At 52.0% G+C, this 17,146-nt stretch overlaps 8 protein-coding genes across 8 annotated transcripts; 4 read left to right on the plus strand and 4 right to left on the minus strand.

Annotated features, from left to right (window-relative positions):
• Positions 1-45: 45 nt before the first annotated feature.
• Positions 46-1,722, plus strand: BD324DRAFT_651938 (beta1-tubulin; the record flags this gene model as incomplete). Its single annotated transcript, XM_022018417.1, has 6 exons — positions 46-122; positions 274-480; positions 526-581; positions 620-816; positions 854-1,555; positions 1,594-1,722. 6 exons carry the CDS (start codon positions 46-48, stop codon positions 1,720-1,722), a joined length of 1,368 nt encoding a protein of 455 aa, XP_021870162.1.
• Positions 1,723-2,037: 315 nt separating this feature from the next.
• BD324DRAFT_519420 (hypothetical protein) lies at positions 2,038-3,944 on the plus strand. The gene has a single exon (XM_022012983.1). The coding sequence runs from the start codon at positions 2,353-2,355 to the stop codon at positions 3,682-3,684; it is 1,332 nt and encodes a 443-aa protein (XP_021870163.1). The 5' UTR covers positions 2,038-2,352; the 3' UTR covers positions 3,685-3,944.
• Positions 3,772-4,806, minus strand: BD324DRAFT_519827 (hypothetical protein). The gene is made up of 6 exons (XM_022012984.1): positions 4,668-4,806; positions 4,546-4,623; positions 4,224-4,495; positions 4,067-4,186; positions 3,975-4,028; positions 3,772-3,918 (listed from the first exon to the last, which is right to left on the minus strand). Exons 2-6 carry the CDS (start codon positions 4,566-4,568, stop codon positions 3,860-3,862), a joined length of 528 nt encoding a protein of 175 aa, XP_021870164.1. The 5' UTR covers positions 4,569-4,623; positions 4,668-4,806; the 3' UTR covers positions 3,772-3,859.
• BD324DRAFT_629924 (hypothetical protein) lies at positions 4,546-5,161 on the minus strand. The gene is made up of 3 exons (XM_022016273.1): positions 4,877-5,161; positions 4,668-4,826; positions 4,546-4,623 (listed from the first exon to the last, which is right to left on the minus strand). The coding sequence occupies exons 1-2, from the start codon at positions 4,972-4,974 to the stop codon at positions 4,685-4,687; spliced, it is 240 nt and encodes a 79-aa protein (XP_021870165.1). The 5' UTR covers positions 4,975-5,161; the 3' UTR covers positions 4,546-4,623; positions 4,668-4,684.
• Positions 5,162-5,625: 464 nt separating this feature from the next.
• Positions 5,626-10,408, minus strand: BD324DRAFT_651941 (hypothetical protein; the record flags this gene model as incomplete). Its single annotated transcript, XM_022018418.1, has 4 exons — positions 5,626-6,267; positions 6,306-10,000; positions 10,048-10,176; positions 10,216-10,408. 4 exons carry the CDS (start codon positions 10,406-10,408, stop codon positions 5,626-5,628), a joined length of 4,659 nt encoding a protein of 1,552 aa, XP_021870166.1.
• A 308-nt stretch (positions 10,409-10,716) lies between these two features.
• Positions 10,717-11,867, plus strand: BD324DRAFT_629925 (elongation factor TS-domain-containing protein). The gene has a single exon (XM_022016274.1). The coding sequence runs from the start codon at positions 10,744-10,746 to the stop codon at positions 11,860-11,862; it is 1,119 nt and encodes a 372-aa protein (XP_021870167.1). The 5' UTR covers positions 10,717-10,743; the 3' UTR covers positions 11,863-11,867.
• Positions 11,868-11,889: 22 nt separating this feature from the next.
• Positions 11,890-14,034, minus strand: BD324DRAFT_677467 (major facilitator superfamily domain-containing protein; the record flags this gene model as incomplete). Its single annotated transcript, XM_022018958.1, has 7 exons — positions 11,890-12,208; positions 12,238-12,636; positions 12,678-13,311; positions 13,348-13,426; positions 13,464-13,574; positions 13,613-13,703; positions 13,742-14,034. The coding sequence occupies 7 exons, from the start codon at positions 14,032-14,034 to the stop codon at positions 11,890-11,892; spliced, it is 1,926 nt and encodes a 641-aa protein (XP_021870168.1).
• Positions 14,035-14,457: 423 nt separating this feature from the next.
• On the plus strand, positions 14,458-17,115 carry BD324DRAFT_629933 (hypothetical protein). The gene is made up of 12 exons (XM_022016275.1): positions 14,458-14,979; positions 15,015-15,140; positions 15,185-15,236; positions 15,273-15,377; positions 15,414-15,637; positions 15,677-15,704; positions 15,740-16,096; positions 16,135-16,263; positions 16,297-16,378; positions 16,416-16,521; positions 16,561-16,735; positions 16,782-17,115. Exons 1-12 carry the CDS (start codon positions 14,557-14,559, stop codon positions 17,081-17,083), a joined length of 2,109 nt encoding a protein of 702 aa, XP_021870169.1. The 5' UTR covers positions 14,458-14,556; the 3' UTR covers positions 17,084-17,115.
• Positions 17,116-17,146: the final 31 nt, after the last annotated feature.

Here is a 17,146-nt window from a genome sequence, read left to right on the forward strand (position 1 = left end):
TTCTTGCGATTCGTCTTATTTGATCATTACTTCGCGGATCTCGCCATGCCTGCCGGATCAGTGAGAGAAATTGTTCACCTTCAGACTGGTCAATGTGGTAACCAGATCGGTGCCAAGTTTTGGTGAGTGTTGAGAGCGTGAGGGCTGGATGGTTCTTGTTGGCGTAGATACAACAATTCTGTCTTTATCCTGTCTTTGAAGACGGGAACAGATTCCCCTGTCACCGCATTCCAGTCCCGTCCTGTCAGATTCCAGTACTGACCTTTCTCGAAGGGAGATTCTGTCCGACGAGCACTGTATCCAACCTGATGGATCGTTCAAAGGCACCTCTGACATTCAACTTGAGCGCATCAACGTCTACTACAATGAAGCTGCTGCGGGCAAATACGTGCCCCGAGCTGTCCTCATCGACTTGGAACCCGGTACAATGGATTCAATCAAGAGCTCCAAGCTCGGTTCCTTGTTCCGACCTGACAACTTGTGATTTCCTCCTCGCACATCGCGACTTGACTGACGCGTCTTTAGTGTTTTCGGTCAGAGCGGTGCAGGAAACAACTGGGCGAAGGGTCACTACACCGAAGGTGGGCTACCAGAAACTCCTGTCGCTGACCCTCGCCAGGTGCTGAGCTCGTCGACTCTGTCCTCGATGTCGTCCGACGTGAAGCCGAAGGATGCGACTGTCTCCAAGGCTTCCAGATCACCCATTCCTTGGGAGGAGGTACCGGTTCCGGTATGGGAACTTTGTTGATCTCAAAGATCAGAGAAGAATACCCCGACAGAATGATGTGCACTTTCTCCGTCGTCCCGGGACCGAAAGTGAGCACGCGAGTTCACGGATCAGGCTGACTACTAGGTCTCCGACACCGTCGTCGAACCATACAACGCTACTCTCTCCGTCCACCAACTCGTTGAGAACTCTGACGAGACCTTCTGTATTGACAACGAAGCCCTTTACGACATTTGCATGCGAACACTCAAACTCGCCTCCCCCAAATACGAAGACCTCAACCATCTCGTCTCCCTCGTAATGTCCGGAGTCACGACTTGTCTCCGATTCCCCGGTCAGCTCAACTCTGATCTGCGAAAACTCGCTGTCAACATGGTTCCCTTCCCTCGTCTTCATTTCTTCATGGTCGGTTTCGCTCCTCTGACTGCTTGGGGATCTGCCAGCTACCGAAGTGTCTCGGTGCCAGAACTCACTCAACAGATGTTCGACGCTAAGAACATGATGGCCGCCGCTGATCCTCGACACGGTCGATACCTCACTGTCATGTGTATCTACCGAGGAAAGGTCGCTATGAAGGAGGTGGAAGACCAGATCCAGGCTGTTCAGACTAAGAACTCTGGATACTTTGTCGAATGGATTCCTGGCAACGTCGCTGCGGCCCAATGTGACGTTCCTCCCCGTGGTCTCAAAATGTCTTCCACCTTTATCTGCAACTCTACTTCCATCCAGTCCTTGTTCAAGCGTATCGGAGAGCAATTCTCAGCCATGTACAGGCGAAAGGCATATGTTCACTGGTACACTGGAGAAGGAATGGACGAGCTCGAATTCGTGAGTCGCAGAAGCCTGACGTTGCTGACCGCATCCAGTCTGAAGCCGAATCCAACTTGCAAGACTTGGTATCTGAATACATGCAATACCAAGAAGCTGGAGCTGATGACGAAATGTACGAAGAGGAGATGCCGGTTGGCGAGGAGGAGCTTGAGGAGGAAGTATAGAGTACTATTTTGCATTAGCCATCACGGGCCCCCCTCACAACCTTTATATTCTCCCTCCCTTTCTTCCTTTCTCGCCTCACCCGGAGCTGTTGTTCTCCGATGTCTCGCGATGAGACGGTGTGCTGCGATCCGACAGTGTATGAATGATACGACATGGTATGGCAAAGGGGTGATCAGTGACAATGGCCGATCTTTTCACATGGCCGCACTGTCTTGCCCTTGCGTGCGACAAGAATGACAATGGAGGAGGATGAGAAAGGGTCATTGGGGGTCTCTAGGGTGAGAGAGGGCATGTTGGTGGTGTGGAAAGGGAGGGGGTGGCGCATGTCGCAGGACAAAAGAAGCGCGAAGATATCAACGGAAGGTCAGTGACTGCAGTGCGGAAATGGCAATCACGATAAGGAGAGGCTACACCCTTGAGCGAATCCAATATCTCTTGCGGATTGCAGGTCAATCACCACCCTGTAGACCTTCAACAAAGCAAAGACAGCAAAAACAGGGGTATGCCAATCTGATTCAAATCAATTATCGTCGTACCCTTGTGCGAGCTTTCACAAAGCTGTCTCACAGTCGATCAGCAATAACAGGATATATCGGGTCGTCTACTTCGCTCGTCACTCATCAGCACAAATGTACAGTGCCATGGCCAGTGAAGGAGGTCTTCATACCAGTGAAGATGGCCCCTGTCTCGAATACGACACTCCGCCGAACTCACCTCCCCTTCAATCCATCACTGCAGACGAAGCTACAAAGTTTGCCACTCCCGTTGTCAAACCTGAATCTGAACGAAAGCCTGGCGAACCTCGTTTCCCCTCTCATAACGCCCACGGGGACAAGCAATGCATCAACTGTCAAGAAACTGATACGCCGCAATGGCGAAGTGGTCTTTGCAACGCATGTGCGTTGTGGAAACGATCAAGAGGTACAGATCGACCTTTACCACTCTTGTTTCCCATTCGAAAGCGTCCAGAATCACCGTCACCACCGAGCGACGATGAAGACGAAGTTGATGCTTCAGAGTCAGACTTTTCGACGGAGTATGGAAAGGCTTATCCTTATTCGCGTCTGGCTTCACCCTCACCTTGGGCTTCTTCTACCTTTCATGAGGAGTCTGAAGGATGTACTATGTGTGGCAGCAGGAGCGAGATTCGCATCCGCGGACGCACCTTCTGTCAGCCATGTGCCACTCGCATTGGGGGCATTCCAGGCGTGCCTCAACCTAGGCCTCGATCTACTCAGCCCTCGGCCATATTCCCCTCTTACAGAGCACCCATATCAACGTCTTCATTGTCGAGTCGGGAAATTCAGACTCCTCGATCGTCTCAGCTGTATCAGGCACGATGGCCGAGATTGCCACCTGGTCATCAAGGATCACCACAACACACACCGCTTTCAGCACGCCAGCATGTCGGTCAGAGACCTACCGATCGCCGTTCAGCCCAAGTAATGGTACCACCAGGTTCAAGCTCAGGTGGTGGTCGAAGACGAGCAGCTACTGTCAGTGGGAATGGACCAGCGGACGAACTGGCCCATCCTTCAGCTACGGTCCATCTGCAGGTCCCTCAACCGCCACAACCGCCTGCTCCACGGAGAGAGAACTCTTATCATAGTCCTATACCTCCTTCCAGAGTCCTACCTACTAGCGCTGCAAAGAAGATCCGTATCCGTTTATCACCTTCTCCGCCTCGACAAATCGACAAAGACGGTCGGACCGGTCGTCGAGCCACCATCTCTGGAAGCCCACCTCGAAACAAGGATCTCCAGACAGCTTTGCCCTCACTGTCCGACCCCGTCTGGGGGGTATCAGGACTCGAAGGAGCAGCCAGTGTAGTGAGTCCTGTGGTAAAAAGCTTGCCTCGCCATGGGGAGTTCATGGAGAAGGCTCAATGGATCTGGGGCGTTTTAGATAGCACGAGCAGATTGTTGGGAGAATTGGAATTGGATGGCAGACCCGAACAATGATCATGATTTGGTATGATTTTCTAAGGTTTCCATCCGGCGTCTTTGCCTCTATGCATACTCTATGAGCGAATCAAACTGTCATCAGATTGTGTAGAGGGTGAAAGTGGATTGAGAAGTAATCAGAAAAATGATTTGAACGATTTGGATAGTTTGGACGTGTCTAAGTTTGATCCGCTTATGCCCCTTTCAGTTGATCGTCTCTCACCCCAAGCCGAACGATTGTTACCAACCTCCCTGAGAGTTGCGGTTATCATCGTAGTGAGTCGATCGATTGGAAGATCGGCTCTGACCTGGTTGTTGGCGATCTCTTACAGAGGGCTGGTGATAACCTTCGCTTGACATGCCTGGTGTGTCAGGAAAGTCGCAACTGTTTCTGTCTTACCCAAGTTATGCATTGCCGCGGTGATCTCCTCGTGCGGAATATCTCGCAAGGGCTGACCCGAAGGTCCGGGTGGCATGCAGCCCCCCGAATATGAGTCAGTCACGTAAGAATTGCCCATCGCTGCATCCGTCAGCGAATCACACGGCTGGGGTCTCACATTCATCATCAGTGAAGCGGACGTTTGCACCTCGAACTTGAGAAGGCCGGGCGCCTGAGTCGTCTGAGTTGTCTGAATACTGCTGACGTCGTCGTTTAGTCGCCTTCATGATGCCTCGCCTTTGACGGGACTCATGTGTATCTGCTCGAGACTGATCAGTGTAAGGTCTTTCATCGAATCGATCGTCTTGGTGTGAGGCCGGCATGGAATTCTGCCATTCGTCCCGACCCGGCTGCCCTGCCAGCGAGTTCCTCCGATTTTGTGATCGAGGTCTGTGATTGTCCGTCATTACAGTGTCTTGGGTCTCTTCAGTCCCAGCTACCGATGCAAACTCGGGCTCGCCATCAAAACCGGGTCCCGCGTCTCGCCGGTAATCGTCACGATACCCGGATCGCGAAACCTGAAATACGCATCAGTATTTCAGGAAGTTTTTAAAAGACATACTATAGTTCCACCTGAAGTTACAGGCAGAGGAACCTCGCTGAATACCGGCTCCCAATTCGCATCATGCCCAACGCAGTGAATAGCAGTCGTGCCGCTCTGCTCGTTGCGTCCGTAGACGTGTCCTGGCCCCGAAGGAGGCTTAGAATCGCTTCCTTTGGGCTGGTAAAGGTCAACATTCAAGTGTCATTCATAGCGCTCTCAGGACATACCTCGTAACTGGGACTGAAATTGGTCGCCTGAGTCTGACGAGGCCCATCTTCCTGCCAACCGGCGTCTGAGGGTTGGTACGGAATAGGCGCAGGCCCATCTGCTACCCGAATTGATCGGCGTGATTCAAAGTCCGAGACTGGATCCGGGAGACCAAAGTCTTCCTTCCCACCCCGATGAAATTCTTGATCCTTTTCAGGCGATGTCACGGTGACTTCCGACTGGCTAGGCGAGAAATAGCCGTCAACTGCACCGGCCTAGAGTCAGCGAGAAGCAGGAACAGATCCCTCACCTTACTGCCAGCTGGGGTTCCGCCCCAGGCCAACGAAACGAGACCTTTAGAGATCTCGCCGAGGCTCTTGCTGACAATCCCTAGTACCTGGCTCAAGGGCACCGAAGGAGCAACGGATTTCGTCGACATTTTAGCTCTTCCACTGTATGCGTCAAGGAGCTCTGTTGAGAGTTCAGGGGATGTTGAAGGTGGCAAAAGCAGAGCGATACCACATCAGTATAAATATGCTTTAACTTGACGAAGTGAGACCGTACTTCCTTTCATTGTCCAATCAGAGTCAATCTCTGTTAGGACTAAAAAGAAAGCTTCCTCTGTCTGGATCGAATAAGCTTCCAATTGGTTGGAAAATTTCTGATTGATTGACATGCTTCTGATTGATCAGTACACTCTTCTGACCAACTCTTGAGAAGTTCTGCTTCTGAACCCTCGGCGGTTGAAACAGATGTGCATTCACCCCTCTCACCAACCGTGTACTTTCCCATTAGACTTCTTCTTCTTCTTGGCCCTACTACCAGTGGCAAACCTGGCCCGTTTGTCGGCCGGAACGTTGTCATCGTCACTGCTTGATGCAGAGTCACTCTCCTCCCCTTCACTGCTTTCAATGGGTTTCGTAATCGGCAAGGGCTGAGACGCTGCTCCAAAATTGGTGCTTGGGCGAGAGCGTAGCATTTCTTTCGGGAGGCTCGATAGCAGAGGCATCATTGTGGTCGGTTGAGATTCGGGCCGAGTCGACCGGGTCAAGCGAATCGGCGGCGCAATGGGGACGGTCGTTTCATCATCACTCTCGCTCTCCCCTTGAGACTCTGGTTCGTCGCTTGCTTCGGCGATCGGAGTCGCTTTCCACCCGACGGAAGTAGTGGAATCTGGAAAAGAATCACTGACGCCGTCAGGCATCGACGAATGGCCTCTTCGACTTGATATGACACTCGATTGCGAAGTGCCATTGGAAGGTCGTGAAGCGTTCCGGGAGGATCTTCTCCTTTTGACCGTGGCGCCGGAAGCCATGGTGGACTGTGTGGAGTCTATCTGATCAACCTTTGACTGCGGTTGGGAAGAAGATTCCAGTCGAGGATGACTCGAGCGGGTCCGAACTGGACTTGCCTGATCTTAGTCAGTAAAGAAACCAAAGCACGACCCACCTGTACCGGAGTCTTGACTCCAAGACCGCTCATGAAGTCTAACTGCAGCCCAGTGCTAGAAGCGCTAGAGCTAGGAGCCGATGCGCGTTCAGGTGTCCGAGCCCGGTCATTCAGAATCTCACTTGTGGGAACTAGCGATTTCCGCATGGTCCGAGTCTTTGGAGACAATTCCACAGTGATTTCCTTCGATACGGATCGCTTGCTCACTGCAGGTGACACATTCGACGGCTGAGATACAGGACCGGAAGGCGGAGTCTGCGGTTTATCAACAGCCAGCTGAGATTTGCGATACTTTTCGATGATGGCATTGCTATGACCTGTCTTGCGTGCAGATGTCTGACGATGAGAGGAGATTTCGGCAGCCGGAGCGAGCGAAGAGGATTTGGTCGCTGATTGACTTTTTTGACTGCCCCGCAATTGCGTCGGGGCGAACTCATCATGGACCAAGATTGGGCTAGGGAGACCGACCATTTGCGAGAGAGGTGTTCGTTCCTCGTCAATACCATCCTGTAACGCTTGAGCTCCGTCAAACATATCGACCACGGGACTCGAGCTGCCAAGACCGCGCAGGGCCATAAATGACCGGTGTCTATTAGCTGACCGATCGGCACTCCTGACAGCGAGAGACTCTTCGTCAACAGCCTCTTCTGGTGCCAATGATGCCACAGCTGGAGGTGTATGCGACCGTACGACACTCTCTTCCCTCGAATCTCCCTTTTCGCTCTCGCCAAAGTCACCGATGGACGATGCAGAGTCTACTTGCTGGATAGTCGGCTCATCTTCAGATTCGGACCCGTTTCCAGGCTCGGAGGCAACACTGGGCGGCTGCACCGCCTGCATCGAAGCAGCCGACAGCCGCGCCCTCCGAAGCTGATCCTGAGTAGGCGGTCGTTTCAAGAATGATTCCAGATCCAAAGGCTCGTCCAGTGACAGAGAAGTCTGTGAGTCCTCGCTGTCTGATGACTCCTCATCATTGCTGGACTCTTCTTGCTCGGATTCCTCCGCGGTAGCGTCGGTTTCGGATTCAGACTCGCCCGTCTCGATGAACGCGTCAGAAACACTGACCGACGCGGATCCCGCTCGATTGGGCCTCGAAAGAACTTTTTGCAGGAGAGGAGGTAATCGCGGTTGAGTTTCGATTGGCTTATTGAGCTCGGCCGACGGCGAATCGGCAACATCGGCCTGCAGCCCCATCACACGATTCCTGACTGTCGTCAAGCGTCGTATCCAGCTTTCGATAGCGTCAATGCTGTCTCTCGTCTCCTGTGAGACCCGCGATTTGCGTCTGTTGGTCATTGTCTTCTTCATCTGTGCTTCCGCCTCTAATTTCCGCTCCTCCAATATCCTCTCCAGGGATTCCACTCCGGCTTTGACACTCGGACAGTCCTTTTGCAAGTGAAGTGGCGATGAAAGGCAAATCGAGCATCTTCCACGACTGGCCAAGACTGCCTTTTGATCGTCTATGCCTAGCCTCTCAGTCTCTTCGTCTCTGATATCGAGGTCGATGCCCATGAGACGCTTAGCAGCTGGCCTAAAGCTTCGTTTAGGACGGGGATCCTGGTTGCCATTCGGTGTCACTGGCTTAGGACTGGTGGGCGCAGAGGTCAAGACAACGTTTTCGACTGACGCAGCATCTCGAGAACTAGGCGATCCAGGCAGGGGCACGGCCGGTTCCTTGCTGATGGAAAAGTCTACCTGACTCAGGGGACTTCCCTCCTCGATGTTTATCGCCGGCTCGATAGATGCACGAGAGGACTGGATGCCATCCCTCGCTCTTTCAACAGGCGAAGCGCGACTTGCACTGCGACCGTGTGTTGGCTGTTGTGCATCTGACCCTTCTGCTGGCAATGCTTGATGTAAAGCTTGGTGACTGGTGGCCTCTCTTATCGGGTGCTGGGCAATTGAATCGGCGAGATTGTCGGGAGCAATCTCAGCACGACGCGTGGATCCAGACACGCTGCCCTGTTTCTTCCCTCGCCGACCAGCTTTTGACGATGGAAGATCGGTCGACAAATCGCCATTTGGGGTTGCAGGAGCCTTCTCAGTCATACTAGCTGATATGAGAACATCTGACACTTCCTTGACTGGATTGGATTCAGACGACGCAGCGTCCTCTTGAGACTTCTTTCGGGATTTCGGGGGAACAGGGGTTGCAGAATTGTTCATTGTGATGCCGAGGCTGCCGTTCAAGTCTTTGGAAGATGACGCAGATGCCCGCGGCCGTTTGACCGCTGAAGTCGATGCATCAGTCCGGAAGGGCTCGATAGAGGAGGATGAATAGTTGGCATCAATGATCGGAGACCTGGGTTTGCGGAGCAAGTTCCAAGGAGCCGAGAGATCGATTTGCCGCTTAGGTGTGAGGAGTCGGGATGTTTGAGTGAGATGAGTCCTGGGAGCGCGAGCAGCGACCGGCAGAGGAGGGTCCGGCTCAACGGATGACTGGGGAGCAGCTCCTGCAATGTCCGAGGTCGGATCTGAATTTGGTTCCTCCGACTCGGATGCAGACTCGATGACATCCGACTTCAGGGCCTCAGGTGGATCGATTTCGACTGTTTCCTGCACCAGCTCGTCTTCAGCTGCCTTCGTTGGGGATTGAGGGGACAACGACGTCTCGGCGTCCGCCAAAGGGTCGGGAGATGAACTGACGGAGATATGAGACTTCGCATCGTCGAGTTCGTGTTGACTTGAGGACTGATTACCTGAGGCTGATTCCTCTTCAGGAGGAGACCATGGACGATCTCCTGCTATTGGTGAGGTAGGAAGCCGCTCGCCTGCTTGTGCGCCTTCCTCTTGGCTGTCACTGCGGCTTTCATCTTCTGCAGCATCTTCGCTTTCACCCCCACTTTCGTTATCGGATGGCTCTGCGCTCTGATTTTGACTTGTATCGTCATTCAAACCTTCAGGATCCTTAACTGAGGTGGTTTGTTTCTCATCTGCTCCGATTTCCGAGCTACCTTGCTCCTCGAGCTCCGGTTCAATAGGAGATGAGAGTGCCACTGATTCTGCATTGTCCGCATTCGATGATAGGCTGACAACGGGTTGTGGTGGTATTGCCGATTGTGGATCAGGTTCTGGAGAATCCGAGTCGTCTCTACTCGCAGCCGACTGTGCGGCCGATTCTGACTCTGCCCTCCCCTTTGTTTGATTTGGTGGTGGATCCGGCGCAGGAATCTTTCTCGAGACATCATGCGCTGTGGCTAATGGAGAAGGTTTGACTGGACGGTAATTTGGAGCGGTGTTATGTGAAGGTTTCTTGGACGGATCCAGTGTCGGAAATCCAATTCTATCGGCCCCTGACGAGCTGTCCTTCCGATGTCTACGCTTCTTCCGTGTGGGCCGGGGGCTGGCAGCAGAAGATGTAGGCGAGGAGGGTCGAGGACGTTTGATGGGTTTTGGTTCAGACTGATCTAGGGCAGCTGTTTCTGCTCGCCTGGACTCTCGCCGAGCTCGGCGTTTATCCCGTTTGGCCTTGTTCTTATTCCGTGTCCGTTTCCTGGAGACATCGACATCATTGCTAGCGGAGGGTAGGCCGAGGGAGACTGAAGTAGCGGATTTCTTGACAGCCTTTGGAGTCCTAGCTAAAGTGGAGGACGCGTCTCGTGGAGACCCTGAGTGCGCATGGACCCGAAGGACTACTGGCCAAAAGGGGTCATCCGAGGCCATTGCCAGTCGTTTCAACGCGTCCCAATCGAATTCTAGAAGCCCGTCAGGAATGCATCTTGGAGATCATTGGATAACTGACCATCTTCAATAGGTATTTGCTTGCCCTCTTGTCGTACTTGAATGACATTGAGTGCTTGTCCGTCCCTGAGAACCAGGTCAAGGTGCCTTTGGGCACGGAGCAACATGTCTGAGAAAGAGGTGGAGATGCCTAGATTGCGTCAGCTTCAAGACATGGGCTCAGGCTCACCTATCCTCGTTGACCATTGCCTCCTACCATCTCTTGTTTGCCATATAGAATTGATCCAAGACTTCGAGTCATCGCTGCCTATTGCCCTTCCTTTGCCTTTGGCATTTGAAGATCTGGAGACGTAATGGGTACCAGAACTAGAGCTGGCCATGGAATCGGTCATCGAGGCAAAAGTATGAGTCGGAGATGCCATCTTGCAGTCTCTATCCTGAGCCTTGCTGTTCCCCCCTCGCCTCCCTGAGAGCCCTATCGAGGACGCCCTTCCCACACTCTCCTGGTCGTCGGTCGTCTGAGTGAACGTATGTATGGAGAAGAGGATTTTGAAAATTCCAAAATGTCCTGAAAGAGTCTTGCCTCCACTCCCAATCCCCCCTCATTACGTTACGTAGGGGGAGGAGATTGATAAGGGATAGACAGAGAGTACTGTGCACCCACGTCATGATTCATTCAGTGATCGAAGGGGGCTTTTGTAGCAGTCGAAAACGTTTGAAAGGGCTGCTGGCTATATCTCGCCCGTATCGAGTCAGCATGTCCTGCATCGCCGTTCCGACCTTGTCGAGGTCATGCAGTCGATATGCTCAACCTCTCTCTCTCCAAGCTTTGCGTTATCTCCACACCTCTCGCCCTTATCTTCAGGACGCCGTCAAACCATCCGTCAAATTGATCGCTACGTTGCGGAAATCTCGACCTGTACCCATGTCTCTGGCGAAAGAGGCCCTGACAGCTTGCAACAATGATATGAAGCTTGCTGAAGAGTACTTGGACAAGCATCTGTCCTCATCAGCAGCAAAGTCTGCCAAATTATCCGGAAGAACGACAAACGAAGGGGTCATTGCGGTTTCTATATTATCGGGAAAACGTGTAGGCATGGTTCAACTAGGATGTGAAACGGATTTCGTAGCTAGGAACGAGGTCTTCGTCAAGACTGCCAGTGGGATAGCCTCGACTGCCGCCTTCTTGGACATTCCAATGGAATTCGAACCTCATCAACCGACGTTGGGAGCCGATCCAATCTTGACTTTCCCAGTTTCAGCATTGTCATCCGCACCTGTCATCTCTTTACCTTCTTCCTCATCCCGAGAGGAAGGCGATCCAGCTCCGATATCCTCATCCGAGCCACAGACCGTTCAACAATCCCTCAATGCGGCTTTAGGGACCACAGGGGAGAATCTCAGACTGCTGCGTGCAGTCACATTCGCAGCGCCTTTCCCTTCCAGCAAGGATGTACGATTCGTTCCGGGTTGCTATGCTCATGGTGGAAAGTCCGATGCGGACGGGAGGGTCGGAGCAGTCCTTGTCCTGGGAGTCACATCACTAGACAGTGACAAGCCTATAGCGACGTTAATTCATGGACCCGGAGGTCAAGATTTGGAGCAGAGCCTATTAAAACTTGCTCGCACGATTGCGAGACAGATTGTCGGATTCCCGACCAAAGTCATCAGTCGAAAGAGCGGGAAAGAGGCAGTGGAAGAGGGCGAAGCCCTGATGGATCAACCATTCATGATGATGGGCGAAGAGAGGCGAGTAGGCGAAGTCTTGGCTGAGTGGGGAAAAGAGCGCGGCATCAAAGTCCAGGTCACAGGTTTTAGGCGATGGGCCGTCGGTGACGCTATCGCATCAGGTACTGTCGAGGAGAGCAGTTCATAATGACAATGCATATGCAGGTTAACCATCTCATCTATCGTTGGCGGGCTTTTCGCCAGTGCTGTTTCCGATGGGCTCTTCACCTCGCGGAGGTATGACACCCGCGGCCTCTTCCATCCCACGACCGGATGCTTCAACACCGTTTTCTATCTTTTCTAGAGTAGTGTGATGCTTCTTCGCCTCTTTCTTCGCCTTGCGAGCCTCGACCCAGGCTTTGCCTTCTGCTTTACGCTGCGCGTCATCGTCACGCTTCAACGACACCTTCTTGACAAAGAATACGACGAGAAGCACAGAGATACCGGCACAAGGTATCATAAAGTGGAAACAGGTCTGTATACCGCGGGCTGGGCTATCAGCGACCAGACCCTCCGGTATGACTCACCATATGCGTGAATGACTCGCTGCTTCATTGCCGCCGACAAAGTCCCTCTACTGGTCGGATCATTTAATATGCTTGTGATTTCATCGCTGCTCAATCCACTCCCACTAAGATCCTTTCGAGCAATGTTGTTGACCAAGACGGAGCAGATTGCCAGACCAAGCGTGCCTCCGAGCATTCGGATAAAGTTTCGCAAGCCAGTGGCAGTTGCCATATCTTTCCTCGCGACGGATGCTTGGATGGCCATGAGACTGGTTTGGAAAGTCTGACCGGCACCAATTCCATTGAGTATCTGGAAGCCAATCAATTTACCCAAACTCGTGTCGGGTCCCAGGGTCGATAGAAGCCCAAGCGCGATGGTCCATATGGAGAATCCCATGACAAGATTGTACCAGTAGCTGGGAAAGCTGTCAGATTTCGCTCACGCGTCTCGACTTACTCTCCTGTCTTGCTTTGAACGTAACCAGTGGTAAACGACGTGACCGTTTGAGTCAAGATCAGAGGAAGAAGCAACACTCCGGAGCGGATCGCTGAGTCGCCTCGAACGATCTGGTAGTACTGTGGGAGGTAGTACAGAGTGCCATAGAAGGAGACACCATTGAAGAACGAGGTACACATACACGCGCTGACCGTTGGCGTCTTGAATATGCGGAACGAAATGAGTGGTAAAGGGACCAATCGAGCCTCGACATATATGAACACGCCAAGAAGGCATACTCCAATGATGAGAGGTGCGAGAACGCCAGCCGAGTCCCAGGCGTACTTGTTGCCAGCCCAAGAGAGAGCAACGAGGACTAGCACTGCCCAAGCGAGCGTTAAAACTGACCCGTACCAGTCGAGTTTCCTCAATTTTTCGACCACGGAACCGTTGACACGTTTGAGAGGGAGGACAAAAAAGACGATGAGCGCTGCGAAGCCAGTCAGAGGCAGGTTGATGTAGAAGCACCATCGCCATGATACAGATTCGGTGAAGATTCCTCCGAGTAACGGCCCAAGAGCGTTTGAGCAAGCCACGACTCCACCCAAGATCCCCTGGTATTTGCCTCGCTCGCGAAGTGTGACGACATCGGAGACTGGAAGTCAGCTCCTGAAACCTCGGTTCCACTTACCAATGATCATGGTGAGAGTGAGGATACCCCCACCGCCAATACCTGTAACGGCCCGGAAGACTATCAGCATGATCATGCTCTGGCCTGTCAGTGACGTTTGCGATCGTGACACTCACGCGAGATAAAGCAGCTCCCAAGGAACCACAGAAGAAGACAAAGATGGACGAAAGGAGGATAATCTTGCGACCGAAAATATCTGACAACCGGCCATAGATAGGTTGCATTGCCTGATTCCTTCAGCTTCGACAAAAGGGAAGGGACTCACCGTAGATGTCAATAAGTAGGCTGTGCCCACCCACGTCGAGATATCTGCCCGATTGAAAACTCTACCAAGGGTCGGTAAAGCAGTGGTGACGCTAGTCTGTTAGCGAAATGGACAGAAGGTCACTCCTACATTGTCTGATCTAACAAACTGCAGAAAAGACCACACGACAGACCTCCCATGACCAGTATGATCTGTTTCGCAGGAAGAATGTTCGTTTGGTCTTGAAGCTCGATCTTCTTCTTCATCTTAAGATCACTCGGTGTTCCAATCTTCTCTTCCTCGTGAGTAGAGTCTGATTCCGGTCCGGCGCGGTGCGATGAAGAGGACGAACCATGTTCATCCTCGTGTTCGTCATGTGTGTGTAATTGATCCGCACCATCTTGGTCTTTACATACAGCTTCGCCAGTTTCATGTGTGGCCATGCGGCGCAAAGAGGTGTGTGCATGTGTGATTGAACTCGAGGTGTTGGTCCGTTCAAGCGGTGCTCCCGCCGCGTCAATTGTAGATCTACCAGACGATGGGACACTGGTCGGAGGCAGTGGAGCAGCCTCCGCCTTGTGATCATCTTGTGAAGAGGTATCGACAGCTGTCATGCTGGGTGAGGATTGTGTATGAACAGAGGATGTTGAGGGATTTAGCGATGTCATTCTTCGCCCATCTGCTCATATGCAACGGCAAGTGGTTGGTTATAAACTTGTACAGACAGACGGAGATGCGCGATCATCCCAAAAATGCCTCGGCGTTCGGATGGAAGCGGAAAAATTCGGATTTGACCGATGCATATCACGTGACCTTCTCGGCTAAAAATAGATCTCTATAGTGACGTCAAATCTATTCCTGAGACATACAACTCTCCGTCTCGGTCAACTGACAATTGAGGAATCCAGAGGTCTTTAATTGTGCATCTTGAAGTTTTTGTATCTCCACAAGAGATAGAAACGAAGATGTTACACGCGATGGTAGGAGGACAGCTCAAGGACAAATCGGAGAATGGTGCCGGATCAGCTGGCTCGAAGGGCGTCAACTTTCTAAGCTCCGAATTGAGCGACCTGATTAATGGGTCTGAAACAGTTACAACTGTTCTCGCTGCGCATCCAGATTGGTCAGTTGAGCGCGTTGAAGAGAGTATCTACGGCAAGCGTCATCATGCACACCATAAGTACGATACGAAGGAATCGGAGGGATTGATGGAGAAGTTACATCTGAGCAAGAGCAAAGAGGAGGACGACGAGTCATTGGCGGAGAAGAATCACTTGAAAACCATGGATCAATGGGAGGCCATCAATCCATTGAGCGAGCAGCAGTTGCAAGAGCTGAGAAAGAGCGGCAAATGGGGTACGAAGTCGCCTAGTGACTTCTTTCTAAATGTGAGTGAACTGCTGATGTAGCTTCTGATCTCCAGGTCTACGCTCAGGCTCTGCTGAGTCTGGAAGGTCACCCCTTGAATGGATTGGTTTCTCCTCCACTTGTGGGCTCATGCGGTGTCATCAACCTGAGTATTATCTCTGTGATCCCCGATATTATCCAGGTGAGCAATGTTGCGCTCCTGAACCAATAGCTGAGCGCGAAAAGCACTACGCGGATGTGATCGTTAGGGCTGAGCATGAAATAATCCTTGCGACCAGTGAGTAGGCTGGCACCGACGTGTACTGACAGGTAGACTTTTGGGAGGCTTCAGGCGCAGCGAAGACAATATGTGATGCCATGAAAGAGCTTTCGCGCCGAGTCATCGAGCGTAAAGGTGAAAAGGTTGTGCTTAAACTCAGTGCGTGTTCCAAGTTGCGACGCGTCTGATCAGCAGCCTACGATCGCGGAAACCCATCACAAGTGGTTTCACCTCATCAACCGGTCGACCCAAAGACATACACCGGAGACAAGGTCAAATTGCCATCACCTGAAGAGATCCCGGGTATTCAAATGGAAGTTCAGAACTATCACGTCCCTCCAGTCGGTACATTCCATGCCAAGTACATGGTACTGGACCGCAAAGTGGCTCTACTCAATAGTAACAATATTCAGGATAGAGTGAGTCAACGATTCATAAATTTCGCTGACTCGGTCCAGGTCAACGTCGAGATGATGACTCATATCGGTGAGCCAAAAGCACTGGACACAGCTGACATGCAGAGGGACCTATCGTTCAGTCCTTTTACGATATGGCAATCTTATCTTGGTCTCGAGAATTCAATCCACCTCTACCTCTCATCGGCAAGCCACCAGTCTACCCAGTGGAACCAGTCCAATCGGACTACATCTTTGGGCAAGATCACCCCATCATCGACGCCAAAGGAGACCTCGAGAGCGCAGCCAACACTGCTAGAGAAACGATTGCGAAGCATCACGATGAGACGGAACAAAGGACTGGTGACGAGGTTCACCCTGTCAAACAGAAGCTGGGCCGTATCTTTGACTCGTCCGACTCTCAAGAGGCGGACAGGGTGAACAACCAACTCAAGACCACAGATTCGATCACGGATCATTTGAGTGAGTCTTTCAGAGCTGGGAGCCTACTGAGACGGTAGACACCGGCAAGAAGATATCAGGCAACGACAGTGATCCCCCACCGAATGCAGGCGTCTTCAAACCCATTGTTCTGCACAGTCCTCACGATCCTGTTCCGATGTCCTTGGTCAACCGGGCGCCACGAGGGAGTGAGTATGGATTGAGATTGTAACTGATATTAGAACCGGGACACGGCGATACATACGTGCCTCAGGATCAAGCTTGGCTGGCAGCCTTCAAATTCGCAAAGTCGAGAGTCTTCATGTGAGGAAAGCTTTGTACAAACAATCACTGATAATAGACAAACGCCCACGTTCAATGCCACTCCAGTCGTACAAGCTGCCCTGGAGACTTGCATGCGGTGCGTCACGGTAGAAATCTATGCGGATCTCGGCTTCAACGACGAGGTAAGCTTCCGATGTGTGTTCACTCTCGCTCATAGTCAGGGCGAATTGCTTCCCTTCCAAGGCGGAACGAACCAAATGGTCGTGAATGCAATGTATGACAAACTTCCAGACACGCACAAACAATACCTCGAATGGTATTGGTACACTGGCAAAGATCAAAAGGCTCCTCTCAACGCGAAAGACAAGAGCCGAAATTGTCACGTCAAGCTCATGAGTGAGCTCTCAATTTTTCAGAGCGAGCCCTTACTTACCCGCTCCAGTCGTCGATGAGCAGATCATCATCCAAGGCAATGGGAACCAAGATACCCAATCATGGTTCCATTCGCAGGAAATCAATGTCCTCGTTGATTCTTCACTCCTAGCCAAAGAGATCCGAGAGGCCATAGACGCGAATCAGAACACTAAATGGTACGGCCGAGTGGGACAAGACGGGACTTGGCGGGATAAGGATGGAAAAGAATTACCAGGAAACGAGAAGAGCGAAACACCCAAGGGACCTATGAAGAGTTTAGTCGGTGTCAAGGGGGCTATCCAACGAGTTCGAGGGGAAGGTGGATTCTGAAAAAGGCAATGGGGTTTGTATAGATACATGTTACGATGGATTGCTATTTGATGTAGATCTTCG

This window comes from Kockovaella imperatae, assembly GCF_002102565.1.
Source record: "Kockovaella imperatae strain NRRL Y-17943 chromosome Unknown BD324scaffold_9, whole genome shotgun sequence".
Lineage (NCBI taxonomy): Eukaryota > Fungi > Basidiomycota > Tremellomycetes > Tremellales > Cuniculitremaceae > Kockovaella > Kockovaella imperatae.

What these genes read in the sequence shown, in the direction of transcription:
- BD324DRAFT_519420 (XM_022012983.1), top strand. Translation starts at nt 2,353, where the DNA reads ATGTACAGTGCCATGGCCAGTGAAGGAGGTCTTCATACCAGTGAAGAT.
- BD324DRAFT_629925 (XM_022016274.1), top strand. Translation starts at nt 10,744, where the DNA reads ATGTCCTGCATCGCCGTTCCGACCTTGTCGAGGTCATGCAGTCGATAT.
- BD324DRAFT_519827 (XM_022012984.1), bottom strand. Translation starts at nt 4,568, where the DNA reads ATGGCGAGCCCGAGTTTGCATCG. An exon ending in CCGCTTCACTGATGATGAAT is followed by an intron (nt 4,187 to 4,223) that starts GTGAGACCCCAG and finishes TGACGGATGCAG; the next exon opens with CGATGGGCAATTCTTACGTG. An exon ending in CGCGGCAATGCATAACTTGG is followed by an intron (nt 4,029 to 4,066) that starts GTAAGACAGAAA and finishes CTGACACACCAG; the next exon opens with GCATGTCAAGCGAAGGTTAT.
- BD324DRAFT_629933 (XM_022016275.1), top strand. Translation starts at nt 14,557, where the DNA reads ATGTTACACGCGATGGTAGGAGGACAGCTCAAGGACAAATCGGAGAAT. An exon ending in GTAACAATATTCAGGATAGA is followed by an intron (nt 15,638 to 15,676) that starts GTGAGTCAACGA and finishes GACTCGGTCCAG; the next exon opens with GTCAACGTCGAGATGATGAC. An exon ending in CGAGATGATGACTCATATCG is followed by an intron (nt 15,705 to 15,739) that starts GTGAGCCAAAAG and finishes GCTGACATGCAG; the next exon opens with AGGGACCTATCGTTCAGTCC.
- BD324DRAFT_629924 (XM_022016273.1), bottom strand. Translation starts at nt 4,974, where the DNA reads ATGGGCCTGCGCCTATTCCGTACCAACCCTCAGACGCCGGTTGGCAGG. An exon ending in ATTTCAGTCCCAGTTACGAG is followed by an intron (nt 4,827 to 4,876) that starts GTATGTCCTGAG and finishes GACCTTTACCAG; the next exon opens with CCCAAAGGAAGCGATTCTAA.